Source organism: Pelodiscus sinensis, chromosome 2 (assembly GCF_052426305.1).
Source record: "Pelodiscus sinensis isolate ZL-2025 chromosome 2, ASM5242630v1, whole genome shotgun sequence".
NCBI lineage: Eukaryota > Metazoa > Chordata > Testudines > Trionychidae > Pelodiscus > Pelodiscus sinensis.
The window spans coordinates 223,494,919-223,510,150 of NC_143053.1; the positions used below are offsets into that span (position 1 = coordinate 223,494,919).

Sequence of the window (15,232 nt, forward strand, 5' to 3'; positions counted from 1 at the left end):
GTAGCCTAAGTCGGTGAATTATGCTGCTTTCTTCAGATCAGCCTGAGGAAATTTTCAACTGTGTGTAAGTAAAGTCTAGACTACAGGGTTTTTCCGGGATACCAAAGGTATCCCGGAAAAAATTCCACTGTGTCCAGGGAATGTGTCTGCTCTTTCTCCCATGAGAAAGGAAGGATAGCTCAGTGGTTTGAACATTGGCTTGATAAACCCCGGGTTGTGAGCTCAGTACTTGAGGAAGCCATTTGGGGCAAAAATTTGTCAGGGATGGTACTTGGTCCAGCAGGGGAGGGAACTTGATGGCCTTTCAAGGTCCCATACAGTTCTAGGAGATAGGCAATCTTCATTTATTTATAAGAAGAAGGGCTCTTCCAAAAGAGGGTTTTTTCCCAGTGTAGATAGGCCAAATATTGGAAAAAGGTACGCAAATTGCGGAGGGCAATTTGTGTACCTTTTTCCGATAAAGCCCCGTAGTGTGGACATAGCCTAGATCTTAAAGTCCTACTCCCTTAAGCCTCTTTAAAATGAAACAACAGCTTCCTAGGTTACTGAAGCTATTCTTCAAACTTTATCTGTCATTCCCTCCCACCTTGTTTATATGCATAGACTGGAAGGCAAAGACAGGTTTTACTGCTTTTTTTTAATCTTTCAATCAATTTTCATCTTTGAATGAATTTGTCTGAATGAGGAAAATATTCTCTCTTCATCTGCTGAAGAGACTATTGCTGTTAGAAACTAGTCTATCACTTCAATAAGTTTTGGTTCCAGGTTCTTACCTGTTAGTGACTTCCATCAATACTGCAGGATGATTTTCTTTAAAATATCATTATCAAACATATATTGCTTGAATGATTCATCTCCATCCCTGAAATTTATTATGGGTAGTATGATTGATGGGTGATTATTAGATGTCCATGACAAGGCAACATTTTCTTCAGCAGTTAGTTAGGTACCTACTTTGAGTTGAAAATATTGGGCAGAAAATGAGTGTTTGATTCATCATCTTTACTGCCTGCAATTTAACTTTGCTCTTGGTATTTCTTTCTTCAATGCATCTTGAAGTTCATTCCAAATTCAACAGCATCAACAATGCAGCAGCAATCTTTCTGCAACGTGTTGAATGCTATTGGAATAGGGTTCAGTATATTCAAAATTTCTTCTACATTTCTCTTTAGTTCAATGTTAATTAGTTTGGCTGTGATAGTTCCATTTATTTTGTCATGAATTTATTTACAATTTCTCATCAGAAGAAGCCACTTCTTAATAAATCGCTCAAAACAGTCAACCATTGAATTCCATTGTACATCTTGGGGGAAAGTTAGTTTGGATTCTCCTACTCTCTTCAGTAAAACTGAAGCAAAGTGAGTGTTATGGAAGTGTTTTGCAGTTTCAGCATCCTTTATTCCTGAAGTTGTACTTAAGTCTTTGGAGAAAAGATACATAAAATAAGCACTGTATCATTATAAGTTTCAGGTTCCCTTCATTATCTTCTCCGTGATTTCTTCTTATCTTTGCTGTATTTGCAGCAGTCTCTGGAACAAAGCTACACACTTGACACTTGAATTTTTGTTCACAGCTTGTTATAGCTTTTACTGCTACTTCTTGTAAGTATTCTACTGTTTACGCATTTCCTGATGTATCAATTGTTTCTCTAAAATAGATAGCCCCATCTCCTGTTCTCATGCCGACTGACAAGGGTTGGGGGGACAAAGAGGGCCAGATCTTTCAAGGGGGCTTGAGGCTCTGGTCAGTGCTGCTGCATCAGTGTTGGTGGCCAGAGCCCCAGTCCCTTTAAATCGCTGCCTAAGCACCACGCAAGGCACTCTAACAGCTCTTAGGGCTGCCCTGGGAGGTGTGGGTACGACACAGCATGCTCCAGGCAGCATTGGGGAGGGCATGCCATTGTCTGACCAGCACTGAGGGCTGGTTGCCCTTGACCCTACCCCTTCCACCCACAGCCCCGCCTCTTCCAGGAGCACAGAGTCACCCCCCCCCACCCACCCCCCGCATCATACCCATGGGCCCGGCGTGGTAGTCAGCTACCTTGTCTGTTTTCACTCAAACACATATTACTGTATCATTGTTTACATTGCTCTACCCATCAAGACTCATATTAACAAATTTCCTGACAATGTTTTTTGCATGCTGTTCAATTTCTGTCTCATACAGAGTACCAAGCAACCTTCTGGCAATGTATGGTAGGTAGAGTGTAGCCTGGTTGTAACAATTGAACCAGGTCAGTGAAATGCTTTCTCTGAACTAGAAAAAAGGAGAATTTGCTGTGTAAATGAACTGAGTACTGAACTCTGCATCCAGGAAAATATTGCTGGAATCTGCTGGTCCTGATTACAGTTACCTGTGGTTTTAGTGGATAATGAAGGCAGTCTTTTTGTTTGTTTTTTTGTTACAAGTAACTCTCTGTTTCATTGCATCACTGCTAATGGTGGTGGTAGATCACTTTAAAGTTGTACACGTTCAAGTGAAGGACATTCATAATCCCTTATGTCTAAAATCAACTCTGAACAAAAGGGTAAAAAAGGTCAGACTCAGTCAATGTGTATTACTCACTGTACCATTTACAAAAGAAAAAAATGTAAAAGAAAGATTCCTTCTGCTTTGGCTGTTTATAATACAGTTTATATTATATATTTTTTCTAAATCTTTTTTAAGAGGGAAAATAATTAACAAATCATAGGCATTATCTACATCAGTTTAAGCCCTTATCTCTAGCAACACAGAGAACAGCTTAATTTTTTTTAAATGTTAACATGCATAAATGTCTAATAAAACTTTAAACAGAAAATATTCACCTGTTTGATGATACAGAAGTCCTGCAATAACAGTAAAAATGCCATTCATCAATACTCACAACAAATATACCAATTACATTTTGAAAAACAAATCCAATTCTTAAATAAGCAACCCACCCAAAACACAAATTTATTACAATAATCTAAATTATCATTTACTAGCATAGTAAGACCTGATAAGCAAGTCCAAGAACGGTGCAGAAATGAATCTTCTAGCCATTGATACACATTGTTCAAACATGTCCACATCATCATCTTCAATATGCTTGTCATTTGATGAACGTTTTTCATTATGTTAATTCATTCTGACAACCAGGTCTTGCATCTTTTTATTGAACTCTTTACATTTGGCATATGTTCCTTTTTTACCCAGAAATACAGGAATTTATTGAAAATATTCCCAAACAGGAGTCAGTGTTATGCCTTACAACTAGGACAAGTTTTTTTCTCAAAATCCCAGGAGCTGAAATCAACACTATACGCTGCACTTTGAAGAACGTTGTGCCTTCTTTGTCTGGTGTCCTGTTTGACACCACTGTTGCTCCTTTTTGGTTTGCACACTCTGCTTCATCTCCCTTGTTACATAATTCCATTCATATTCCAGAAGCACAAAAGAACTAAAAAGAACCTGGGACTTCTGCTTTTATATTACATGTCATTTGCACTACTGCACATGTTATTTGCACTACTGTATTGTATTTGGTTAGCGACTGAGAAACAAAGTAATGAATTTCTGTTTGTATTTTTTTAAATCCCTGTCTGTGTACACATACAAGGAGACAGAGGAAAACTATTTACTTGAAGAATCCAGGAGCAAGGGCTACTAGTTACTGGGCAGGTCAGTGTTTTTCCATGAGCAGGAGAGTCAGTTTCCATGGTAGGTGGAGTCATAAATATTCTTAATTTCAGAGATGTTTCAATCAGAGCACAGAGAGAAAGAGAAGCTATTAAAGAAGTATATATGATTAGACACAGATGGACTCAGTGGATGATCCTGTTGAGAGACATGATGGTGTCTCCAAGAGTCAAGAATCCAGTACTAATACTTGTGATGACTTTGCCAGTTTCTTTCTCCCAATAGCATAGTTTCTAGGTCCCCTATCAGCTCAAACTTTTAATACAATACATGACCAATTGTGCAACATTCATAAAACTTGATCTCAAAAGTCAGATGTGTTTCTGTGATTTTTTTTATATAGAAAAGCAGCTTTTAACTCAAAGTTTTTGATAAAGACTCATGGATTCAGTATATTTATTTTTATTTAAGTGTTTAAGAGATTATAATTTTAGTCCTTCCCATATTTTATATTAAATTCATATTTCATTTTAAACCGTTTTAAAAAAACTTGTTACAATTTAAATAACGAAATAACAAAAATGGCTCTCCCGCCCCAAAATACATTTTATCCACATTGCTGTATAGCTATTGCTTAAGTACAATATTTTGGCATGTTCGCTTCACCCAAAAATGTAAAGGAACATTCCTGGAACAGAGAAATTTCCAAAAGTAAATGCCTACTTTGCAAATCAATGCAACACGAGTTATTTTTGAAACTCAAACACTTTCATTCTTAGTTATCATTGACTTTTAATTTTGGTCATTTGTGTTTAATATTTTTATAAGTAGTCTGAACAACATGTGCCAAAATATTTCATGGTGAAAAGATGTATAAGATGAGGTTGTGGAATATTTGCACAGTAACAGCCACATGCTTCAGTTCTTGTATGGAATAATCCTTGCACATCTTGGATGGTCTATGGCTCTAAAAGTATGGTGCATTTGTTAATTATACTAACATACCATAGCTACAAAAGAAGGTATTTATACTTGTGGTCCACTTATTAGTGATCTCGTACAAGCAGCCAACATTCCTCCAGATAATGACAATAGGTACAACTTCATAATACATAAAACTCCACGCCCTTTTCTTTCTAGAAAAAGCTACAGAGATAGCTCCCCTCTTGCTGCTGACAGTACAAGAATGTATAATTTTCTCCGTTCCCAGATGTAGAAAGCAGAGACACCCCATGCCACCAACATCCTCTCAGACATCTTCATGGGAGGAGACTCTTGGGGTTATGTATACACATGCCAAGAAACACAGCTACCTCACCAGCACACTCACTCTTCTGCCAGGATTAAAAAAAGATAGTGTATATGTGTCAGTTTTGGGCAGCTGCCATCCATATTTCTCCACTGGAGTCCCACAACAGCATTCAGTCTAAGCTCCAGGCTTCTCAATCATCTCTTCTCTCAGGTAGAGACTTCCCCCTGACCTGGTTATTTTCAGGCTCCTACTAAGTATACTTTGTCATTCCCCAAAAGATTGACTAATACAAGTCAACAGCTCTAAATTACCAAACAGTTCTTTCAAAAAGGTGCTTTTATTCTTAAAATAAAAGCACTGCAGAGGGTATGTCTACACATAAGGGCTTAACTTGAAATAGGCTATGCAAATTGAGCTATGTTAATAGCATATCTTATTTCGAAATAACTTATTTTGAAATAGGGAGTGTCTACACAGCACTTATTTTGAAGTAGAACACTCTTCCTCCAATTTCCCTTATTCTTCATACAATAAGGATTACAGGAGTCGGAGTAAGAAGTCCTCTAGCTTGACAGTATTTTGATACTATTTCAAAATAACTCCCTGCTGTGTAGACACAGACTACGTTATTTCAGAATAGCACTAGTTATTTTAAAATAGTGTTGCAGTATAGACGTATCCAGAGAAAAAATAGTGAAAAAATCAAGGAACCAAAATGCATGCTAATAAGCTTACCAGAGATCACCCTAACTCCAGCCAGGAACAAAGCTGTGATTAGTCCTTCAAACCCCATACAAGGCTTTTTCCTATCATCATAAGCTAATCACAGCTTTATGTCAAAACAGGCCCCCAAGTCTTATGGGGCCTCAGTGGGTCAAAGACCTGCCAACCCTTCCCTAAGGGTTGGGGGGGAGGGGCCTTAGACCAGAATTCCAGTCTGTTTGTTGGATCAGGAAGAAGGCTCTAAGTTGCGGTTTGGTTTTGTTATATAACACAAGCTATATAACCAAAAATTCTTTCTCTGTCTGTTGGTCCCTGGAGAACTTGAACCACTATATCGGAGCCTTCCTCCATGTGGCAGTACTAGTTCTCTGGAAGTATTCCCACATGAATGAATCTGCTTAATCATCCGGCACAGTTCCTATTTCCTGGAGGGCAGTGGTCCATCTCCCTCATGGAAATATACATAATCCCTTATTAATACAGAATATTTTGCATTTTTAATACAAAGAACACCTAGAATACTTAAACTTAATTCGATTAAGGGTTTTCCATGATATTGCAGGATTTGTCATGCCTGTCATAATACGAAGGGGAGAAATAAGAAGATGTTAAAGCTCTGTTCTTACTAAGATGATGGAAGAAGCTGAGAAGGCTGTGGGGCTGAAAAACTCTGTTAAAGAAGAAGACAAAGTGAGCCCAGTGTGTGGGCGAGAGAGAATTTGAAAGTAGTGAGGCACTACTGAACAACACACAAGTCTCTCCTATGCTCCCAGAATGATTGATGATACAATCTGGAATGCTGGAGTTAAGTAGGAAGATAAGAATTTAGGGCCATATCCTTGTCTGGTGTGCAAATCAGTGCAGCTCCATTGATTTTAGTGGAACTACACGGATATAGGCAAGCTGAGGAATAGCTCCTTAGAGACATAGGACAATATGTAAAGGAGGGAGAGACAGAGCAAAACAACATTATAGAGCTGAAAAATTATCCTGTCCAAAACAAGTTAAATCCATCCAGTCAAAGAACCATCAAGGAATGCTGCCGTCTTACTGTTTGTTATATTTTATTAATATAAATGAATAAATATGCACTACCTTTGCTATGAATGCACCTTAGGCAATGACATATTGCCATTAATCACAAAAAGTTTATTAATTTTCATCTGATTTTTTTCCCCGGCACACTATAAGGTTTTACTTGTCTTTTTACACACAAATTACCAGGACAAGTGTCTAGGCTGTCTATTATAATGCAGAAGAATAATGTATTTCTCTTTCATCTTTGTAGTTCTATGTTCTAATTCTAACTTATCAGAGCATAAGTGAAAATGAATTTGATGCCCTTATCCTAATTCCTGTGTGTCCACATCAAAAAGCCACCACCAAAGTAGACTGTTGCAGATTATGACTGTAAGTTGTCAGAGTTGTGTGGGAAATTTTGTATGATTCCTATGCACATATTGCTTGGACTTCACTTTCTTTGAGTACTAAAGTATTTGTGACAGAATTATAAGGTACATAAATATGAATGGTGGATCCAGTTACATAATACTTAGCACCAATCTACAAATGCAGAAAGAAATTTGTCTTGCACTCATGTGGGCTTCTCTAAAAATGATTTCATGCCTTCTTCATACACCATAAGCTAAAACGGTGACATGTAAGATGCCTGTAAGACATTCAGACCTTTCTGCATTGGAAGACTCTAGTGTGACTGAAAAAATGAGTGAAAGTATGACATCATAATAATGTTGAGCAAAACAACATTTTTAAAGAGATGTCAAAGGTTCATTGATTCTTATTTTGTTTTGTTTTTTTTCTCATGGTGTTGGGGTGACTGCCCACTCTGGCCAAAAGGAATTAAAGCAGGTGGTGGGAGCCTGCATGAGCCCTGGCCAATCGGAGAGAGCCTTTTAAGAAACCAATCAGAGAGCAGCTGGCTGGGGCAGCCCCGTATATATGGAGCTGCCTAACAGAGAGAGAGAGAGTTAGCTGGGTCCTGACCAGAGAAGGTACCTTTGGTAGATCAGTGCTGGGCAGGCTCAGGGGGTTCAAGAGGGAGGCTCCAGCCTGAAACCTGCCAGGTTGCTGGCCTTGCTACAAGGGCCAGGAGGGTGTGAAGGGTCAAAGGGGAAGTAGAGGAAGTAAAGGGGAGTAGAGGAGGGCAGATCAAGAATGCTGCTTGAGAGTCTCTGGTTTGTGACCCAGAGTAGTGGGGGGGCTGTCCCCTCTCTCCCCTTACACCACACCTTGCCACTAAGGCATGGCTGATACAGGCTGTGGCTTGCTCTTGAGGTGAGGGGCTAGACTTCAGGGCTACAGTGGTAGGTCAAACTGAGGACTGCTGATACCCACCTACAGGCTGTGGCTTGCCTCTGAGACAGAGGGGCTACATTTGAAGGCCACAGTTGGGCACAGTGGCAGTAAAGATACAGGACTGCTGATAAACTCCCACAAGTGATCAAGAGACAACTGAAGTGGGCACTGCCAGAGGGCAGTGTCTTGAAGAGGACACTATGGTCTTGGAGTGACATGGGTCTGGATCTAGAGTGTGGAGCACAGACAGGGGAGATGCCAGCCCAAAAGAGGTCAGTTGCAGTAGTGAGTCTAACCTTGTGACTCATTTAATACCAAAGCCTGATTAACATGTGTAAGAAAAGATGTCTGTTAACAATTAAATAACTGCTGCTTCCATTAAAATGTGAGAGTTTGCAAGTGACATCACTAGCAGCAGCAAAAGCAGGGAATACTGGACTTGCATTCCTGATAATTCTAAAAGTTAACAAAAAACTTAGCAGATACAGTAATTCCTCATTTAACACTATAGCTATGTTTCAGAAAATGATTGTGTTAAGTGAAAACGTGTTATGTGGGGTCAATTTTCCCATTGAAAATAATGGAAAAGGTGGGGGTTGCTTTTCAAGCGGTGGTGTCTGTTGGGACTGGAACATAAGGTTGGGGGAGAAAGGGGTCTAGGTTACAGCAGCGAGGGGAGGTGTTTGGCTCTGGGGAAGGGGAGAAAAGGGGAGGGGGATTAGGTTGGGAGTATGCCCCTGTGACGCATCTGCCAGGACCCACACCGCATCCAGCAAGGGCGGGGTTGCCAGGGAACGGCGCAGCAAGCGGCGAACCCTCCACTGCTTTGCAAGGAGGTGAAGGAAGCCCTGCACAGCCTCCAGCGATGGGCTGGCTGGGGAAACCAAGCTGCCAGTCTGCAAGCAGGGGTGGAGGAAAGGGGGCAAGGAGTCCAGCGAGGGAGAGTCAGTGGGGAACGGCACGGCAAGCAGCGAACCCTCTGCTGCCTTGCAAGCCCCACGCAGCCGCCGGCAATGGGCTGGCTGGGGAAATAGTGTTATTCTGGTGACGGCTGTGTAATTCAAAAAACGTTCCCTAAAAAAAAATCGTGCTATTGCGAAAACGTGTTAAGCGGGCATGTGTTAAATGAGGAATTACTGTATTCTTTATGAATCAAAGTTTTAAAATTTCACCTTTTTAAAGATCATCTTTAAGTGACTTGGCCAAAATCACACAGTTTGTGGCATGCAGGACCCATTCTCCAGAGTGAATGCCTGACTCCACTAGAGTAAATGGCAAAATTACCACTGATTTCAGTGAAACTAAAACTTCACCCTTGTCTTCAATTTAACATAGGACTATTCTCTTCCCTTCAGTCTCTCTTTCTAATATAGTAACCACATGACTAATGTTATCAGTAAATTCAGAGATTATTTGCTAAGTCCTTCTTCTCATATCCTGCAGATCTTAAAGACTCTTTAAGAAAGGAAGAAGAAAATGGGCCAAGATGTACTTAGTTGGGTCAGATATTATTCTGCAAATAACCCATATAGACTATATTTATTTATTTCATGGTGACTAACTGTGCAAAGTTCTGCTTATAGGGAAATATGTATTATAAGACAAGAATGTCTGCTATGATTTATGCTTTCATGTGTCAGACATTAAACGGTAAAACAATTATAACAGAGTCGATAAATTTTTAATCTCTCAAACTGTGGTATAAATTACATGAAGATAAAATCTCATGGCTGCTTCTTTTAGTGGTTAAGTATTAATAGTTAATTTATTTTGAAGTGCAGCAGCCCTATTTAATTATCATGGGATGAAGGTAAATGTGTTACACGCAGGTTTCTCAATGAGAAGCTTGGTTAATTACAATAGCAATGGTCTGTTTAACTGGGTAATATAACTGCTGCATTCTAACACAAACTGGTCTCTACTTCCTTTGTGTGCCCTAGACAGATGCCTTTTGTTAGTTTTACTCGGATGGGCCCTTGCTTCTGCAAAGACTTATACACAGGATGAGATTATTCAGAGTTCATTAAATGGAGCATGTAGGTAAGTCTTTGTAGCATAGAAACCATAGTTCCGACACAACTTGGTACAGAACATATTTCACTTTGCATCAAAAGGGGCTGAGTTATCCAAAAAGGCTTACTAGTGACACCTCCAAGTGTTTGCTGTATCCATATGTATCCACTTTCAACCCCCCAAAAAATCTGAGCAAGGGAATTTATGAATCCGGAACCCTGTGTGTGTGTGTGTGTGTGTGTGTGTGTGTGTGTGTGTGTGTGTGTGTGTGTGCGCGCGCGCGATATTTTCAGTACTCACCAGTGTGTGTGTGTGTGTGTGTGTGTGTGTGTGTGTGTGTGTGTGTGTGTGTGCGCGCGCGCGATATTTTCAGTACTCACCAGTGTAAGGGTTCAATGGGCTCTGGCTGGCTATAGTGAAGTTATTTTCTAGAGACATAACGAGACCTCCCTCCCCACCCCCACTGTCTGCTTCTTTCACTCCCCTGCTGGCTACCAAACAGCTCCAGGGAGTAGATTGTCACTCCTCCTTTCTCTTTGAACACCGCTTATCTCCGAGCCTCTTTCCCGAGCTCCGGCTGCTCTAAATGCCAGAAACCGGCATACGCAAAGTCAGGACCGAGCCAGTTTCTAACTAATACTCTCCTGTGTACTTTAGATGGCAGCACCAGCAGGGCCATGAACAACTCTGGCTGGGGGGTTTCCAAAACATTCATCTCACCAATAACCCAAATGTCTCTTTATCTTCCCGTCTAAGGACAAATCCTCTTTTAATTTGATTCTTTTGCTCCATCCTTCCCCGACTGAACGGGGCCTGCGGCCAGGCTGCTCCGCGCAGAGCCCTGCTGTGGGGAGAGCGGTGCTCTCCAGCAATCCGGGCTTGTGGGGAAGAGAAGGGGGGGCTGGGTCCCCCTCTCGCCCCACGTGGGCTGGGGGCGCTGGGAAGCGGGAGAGGTGCAGCTGAGCGCGGAGCGCCTGCCTCTCCCGAGGAGGAGGGAGACGCGGGCTCCCCTCTCTCAGCCCTAGGAAAGTGCAGCCATTGGGCAGGTCGTTTCCGGCAGCCTGGACCCGAGGCAGGGGAGCGGGGCAGCTCGGGGCACCCCGCCAGCAGCTCGCACTCCCCACGTAGAGCCAGGAGCCCGCTTCCCTTCCCGCTCCAGCCCCGACCTGGTGCCCTGCGCTGGGTCCCCGCCGCCAGGCGCTGAGCTGACTCGCTGGCCCGACCCCACGGGGCTGGAGCGCAAGACGCCCAGTCCGGAGGAGGGGAGGGGGGGGACTCGTGCGGTTTCTCCTCCCCTAGCGCCGCGCCGAGCGGTGTCGCTGCCCTGCCGGCGCTGACGGGCAGGGGCGAGGGCTCGCCCTGAAGTGCTCGCGGAGAGGAGCCAGCAGCCCCCCTCCCCCTGGGCGGGCGGCGGGGCTCGGGTCCGGGCAGCCGCCGCAAGGAGGGCGCGGTGGGCGCTGGGCGGCCGGAGCGGGGCTTGTTCTCGCCAGCGGCTGCGATCCGGGGCTGCTCCCGCCGGAGGGAGCGAGCCAGGCGTCTCCCCGCGGCTGAGGCGAGCCGATGCGAACCGCGGCGACCGGCGGGATCTGCAGGACTCTCCCGGGCCCCCCCGCAGGCGAGCGGCGAAGCGAGCGAGCCCGGCAGGCTCGGGGCGATGGCGAGCCCGAGGCACGGCCACTTAGCGGCTGCAGCGCTCTTCCTTGCCCAGTGCTTGGCAGCCCGCTTCCAGCTCGTGGACGGGGAGGCGGCCAGGCGACCTCAGGGTAAGAGCTGCTGCCGCTGCTCAACTTCCCCGGGGCTGCTCGGGGGCGGGGGGAGCGGCTCCTCCGCGCTGGCCGGGGGCGGGCGAGACACCTGGCCGGGCACACGCCGGTCCGCAGCCCCTCACCGTGGCCACAGATCCCATTCCCCGCAGGCGCTGGGTGAAGCTTGCCCCGTGCTCCTCCCCCCCCTTTGATGAACGGCAGGCAGGGGAGGGGGGTCTGCAGCAGTCATATACTGCGCCTGGGGGCGCCTCTTCCCTCCGGGTCCGTGGGGAGATCACTGCCTTGGCGCTGGGACCTCCCCGCCCCCTCGTCTCTGGCTTAGCGTGGGTACATCGGGAGCGACTCAGCTGGGCTACGGGAGGCACCATGTTCCTCTCCCAACTTTCACTGGGGCCCCAGCAGCCCCCCCAGCTCTCCAGCCATGAGACGCGCTGCAGGGGCGAAGTGGGCTGGGCAGTGGGAGGCAGAGTCTGCGGGAGCTAAGACCCGGGCTCGTCGCCCGTAGCCTTTTGGAGAGACCCGGCAGCTGCGCGTGGCCAGGCGCGTGCAGAAGGGAGCCCCTGGCCTCAGCCCGCACATGCCACGGAAAGGGCTGGTGCTTCACTACCTGACCTATTGATGCCGAAGAGGGAGAGTCCCTAAGCAGGGGCACTCCCACAACTTGGTACTGAGCAACCTCCACTCCAGTAGAAGTCAGCGGGAGCTGCAGTTGCTCGCTGCCTTGAAAATCAGGCCATTAGTGAAGACAGCACCCCACTGCTGACCTACTTTGTTTGTAACCCGTTTAGGGTCCTCGAGTTCAAAACTTTCCAAGAGTAAGTTAGTGTATTGGGCCAGCCACCTGTGTATTGGGCCAGCCAGGTTCTAGCCAGTGTTTCTCCGAAGTGTCTCCTTCCGGATCATCATAGCCTATAGATCTTTGCATGCTTGTGATCCTGAGGAGGAATTGCCAGAGAAGTCTTGGCATGCTTGGAAAAGTTGGCTGAGGAATGGGGTGGGGGTGAACACATTTAGCATATTAGGAGGCTAAGAATAATAATTGAAAGCTGCTGTGTCAGGGCTCAGGTTTGGAAATGCAAGTAGTTTATTATCATTGAACACTCATCTTTAGAGACTTTAACTCTGTCTCCTCTGCCCCCTGCAGAGTTAACCCCGAACAGAGTCCTGGTAGCTCCTCTACAAACTGTCACAAAACCAATCCCCCTTTGTACAGAAGGTTTGATACAAATGTGAAGAATTGAGTGACCAGAACAGGATAGATATGAGTTTTATGATTATCCCCTTGGGTGGGCTATATCAGACAGGAAAGGCCTGTTGTTGGGTTTAGGAATTAGCAGGTTGCTGAGGGTTCACATGTCAGTTCAGGCGGAAGGGAAAACCCCGAACGAGAGTTTTCATATAATCTTGATCAACATGTGTATGTGAAATCTAGTGCTGCCATTGCCAGGGTTTTGACTTTAGAAAACATACACTAATACTAGTTATTGTAAATCACTAAAGAAAAGGGTGAGATGATAGGTAAAGAAAATAATAGAGATCTACAGCTGTAGTTTGAGCATGTGAAGTAGTCATTTGCCACAGTAGATGTATTTGTGCTGAGGAAGTGTCAATAATTTCTTGATTAAATGTGGTCAATTGATGAAGAATGATCAATGCACACTGTTGGTCATTCATTGACATTATTAAAATAATGCAACTTTAAAGCCTAGATCAACAATCTCAGCACTAGATAGAATGGTGTACCACCTGCTCATTAATCTGTTATTGATTTGTTAATATGGGGTGTTTTATCAGGTTAAGTAAAATTAAACTTTGAATGGCATGAAATGAAAAAATGGTTGTTTGAGAATGAATTTTATTTTGTGCTAAATACAGATTATTTCATCAGACTTTAAGAGAATCTTTTCTCATAATGGTAAAATGCAAATTTTAAATGACATCTTTTAATTTGTTGTGAGGCTTATTATCTTTTTATCTTTTAAAATCCTGTTTCTGAAATCCTGTTTCTGAAATTTGTTACTATCACAAGCATGTTGTAGAAGTTCAATAATAGAAACTGAAATTCATTCAGCCTTAATATGTATGGTTCTTTCATTCTTTGATAGAAAAGCACAATTGACTAGACTAAAGTGTTATTTCCCACAGCAAGTAAAGAATGCTGTTCTGAAACTTGAATGCGACACAAATATATTCTGAAAGTTATTCCATGAATTGATATCCGTGTGTCCAAGAAAGACCTTTTTGAAAATGAACATCTGTATTCAACTTCAGTGCCTGTGATGCAAAATGTAAAAAAGCGGCATTTAAAAGTTTTACTTGTATATCAATATTAATATCATTCCCCTTCAGACAAATTTAAGAATCTTCATTTTTAAACAGAACCAAAAATCTTTGGAGTTGCTGCAAATGCTTAATGGCAGTTTGATTACAGTTTGTTTGAACCATGCATTATTTACACTCCCAGGAATAAAATAAATTGGTGTGTTTGAAATCAAAGGAAAATAGAAAATGTAAACAATACATGTGATATAGACTCTTGAATAACTGGTTTACAGAGAGGATTATGTTATCAAACAAATATTAGTTTTATATGAAATAAGTCACAGTTTGCTATGCCACAGTTTTGTATAGCTTTTGCTAGCAGTTCAGAACTAGTCCTTTCAAACTTCCCGAGATAACCACTTATCTGGAGGTTTGATGTTCAGCAATCAATAGTTTTATAGCAAACACGTTTGGCTATAACAAAGTTCCAGATTGTGGAATTCAATTTGAAGTATTTGTGTGCTTATGACTAGAAAGCATCTCCACTAGAGGGCAGAACCGTTGCCCCTTGTAACTTAGTGTTTCAGCAGACATAGTTCTTTTAAAAACATTTCTGACCAGTTGTCTTACATTATCTTTTTTCTATATTTGTATTTCTATGGAGCTTAATTTTGCTGACTAGAAATATCATAAGTCAGGGGTCAAGATTCTTAAATGTGTGCTAGTCAAACTGAACATGAAATGAGTTCAGTGAGCTGAAACAAATGTTCTTTTGGAATCTAGTTGAAAAATTAAAACTACCAGTAATAAGGGCTTACTAGTTTAAGCATTTTCACAAAAAGCCTTGCACGTGTTATTTTTCTGAAAACATGATTGGTCTAAATTAGAAGGCTGCTATAGTAATTTTTGTTCTATCAAACCGTGTTCCAGAGTTTTGGTATAATTTATATTCACTGTCAAGTTTCCAAATATTGCTATTTAGAGGGACAGTAGGACTGTTTTATTATGCTAATTTTTAGCTAATATGGAAACTTTCAAACCTGTTGCAGTGTGAGTTTGCTTTTTTTTTATCATTAGGTATTAGGAAACTTGACTGATCAATATTTCATCAAATTAGCAAAAGAAACAGAATACTAAGTGGTACATATGTTTGGTAACTTCTGGTTTACTTGTTTTAAATTCACAAATAAATATACCCTTTATGGCATTTGTAAAGGGAAAATCAAATAGAGAAAGGCAAGTGGCAATTACTGATACTTGGGTTTAGCAATAAAGTCAACACATGTCACATAAGCAG

The 15,232-nt window shown here is 42.8% G+C and overlaps 1 protein-coding gene across 2 annotated transcripts in view; it reads left to right on the forward strand.

The window, feature by feature from the left end:
• The first annotated feature begins 10,843 nt into the window (after positions 1 to 10,843).
• The window catches only part of PLXDC2 (plexin domain containing 2), a 409,726-nt gene continuing 405,337 nt past the window's right edge, over positions 10,844 to 15,232 (forward strand). Inside the window, exon 1 of one of the 2 annotated variants that reach the window (XM_075922487.2) lies at positions 10,844 to 11,670. In XM_075922487.2, the coding sequence (XP_075778602.1) occupies positions 11,562 to 11,670 (109 nt within the window). In that variant the 5' untranslated portion in view covers positions 10,844 to 11,561. The remainder of the gene's footprint in view (positions 11,671 to 15,232) is intronic. The other variant, XM_075922486.2, reaches the window with a different exon arrangement.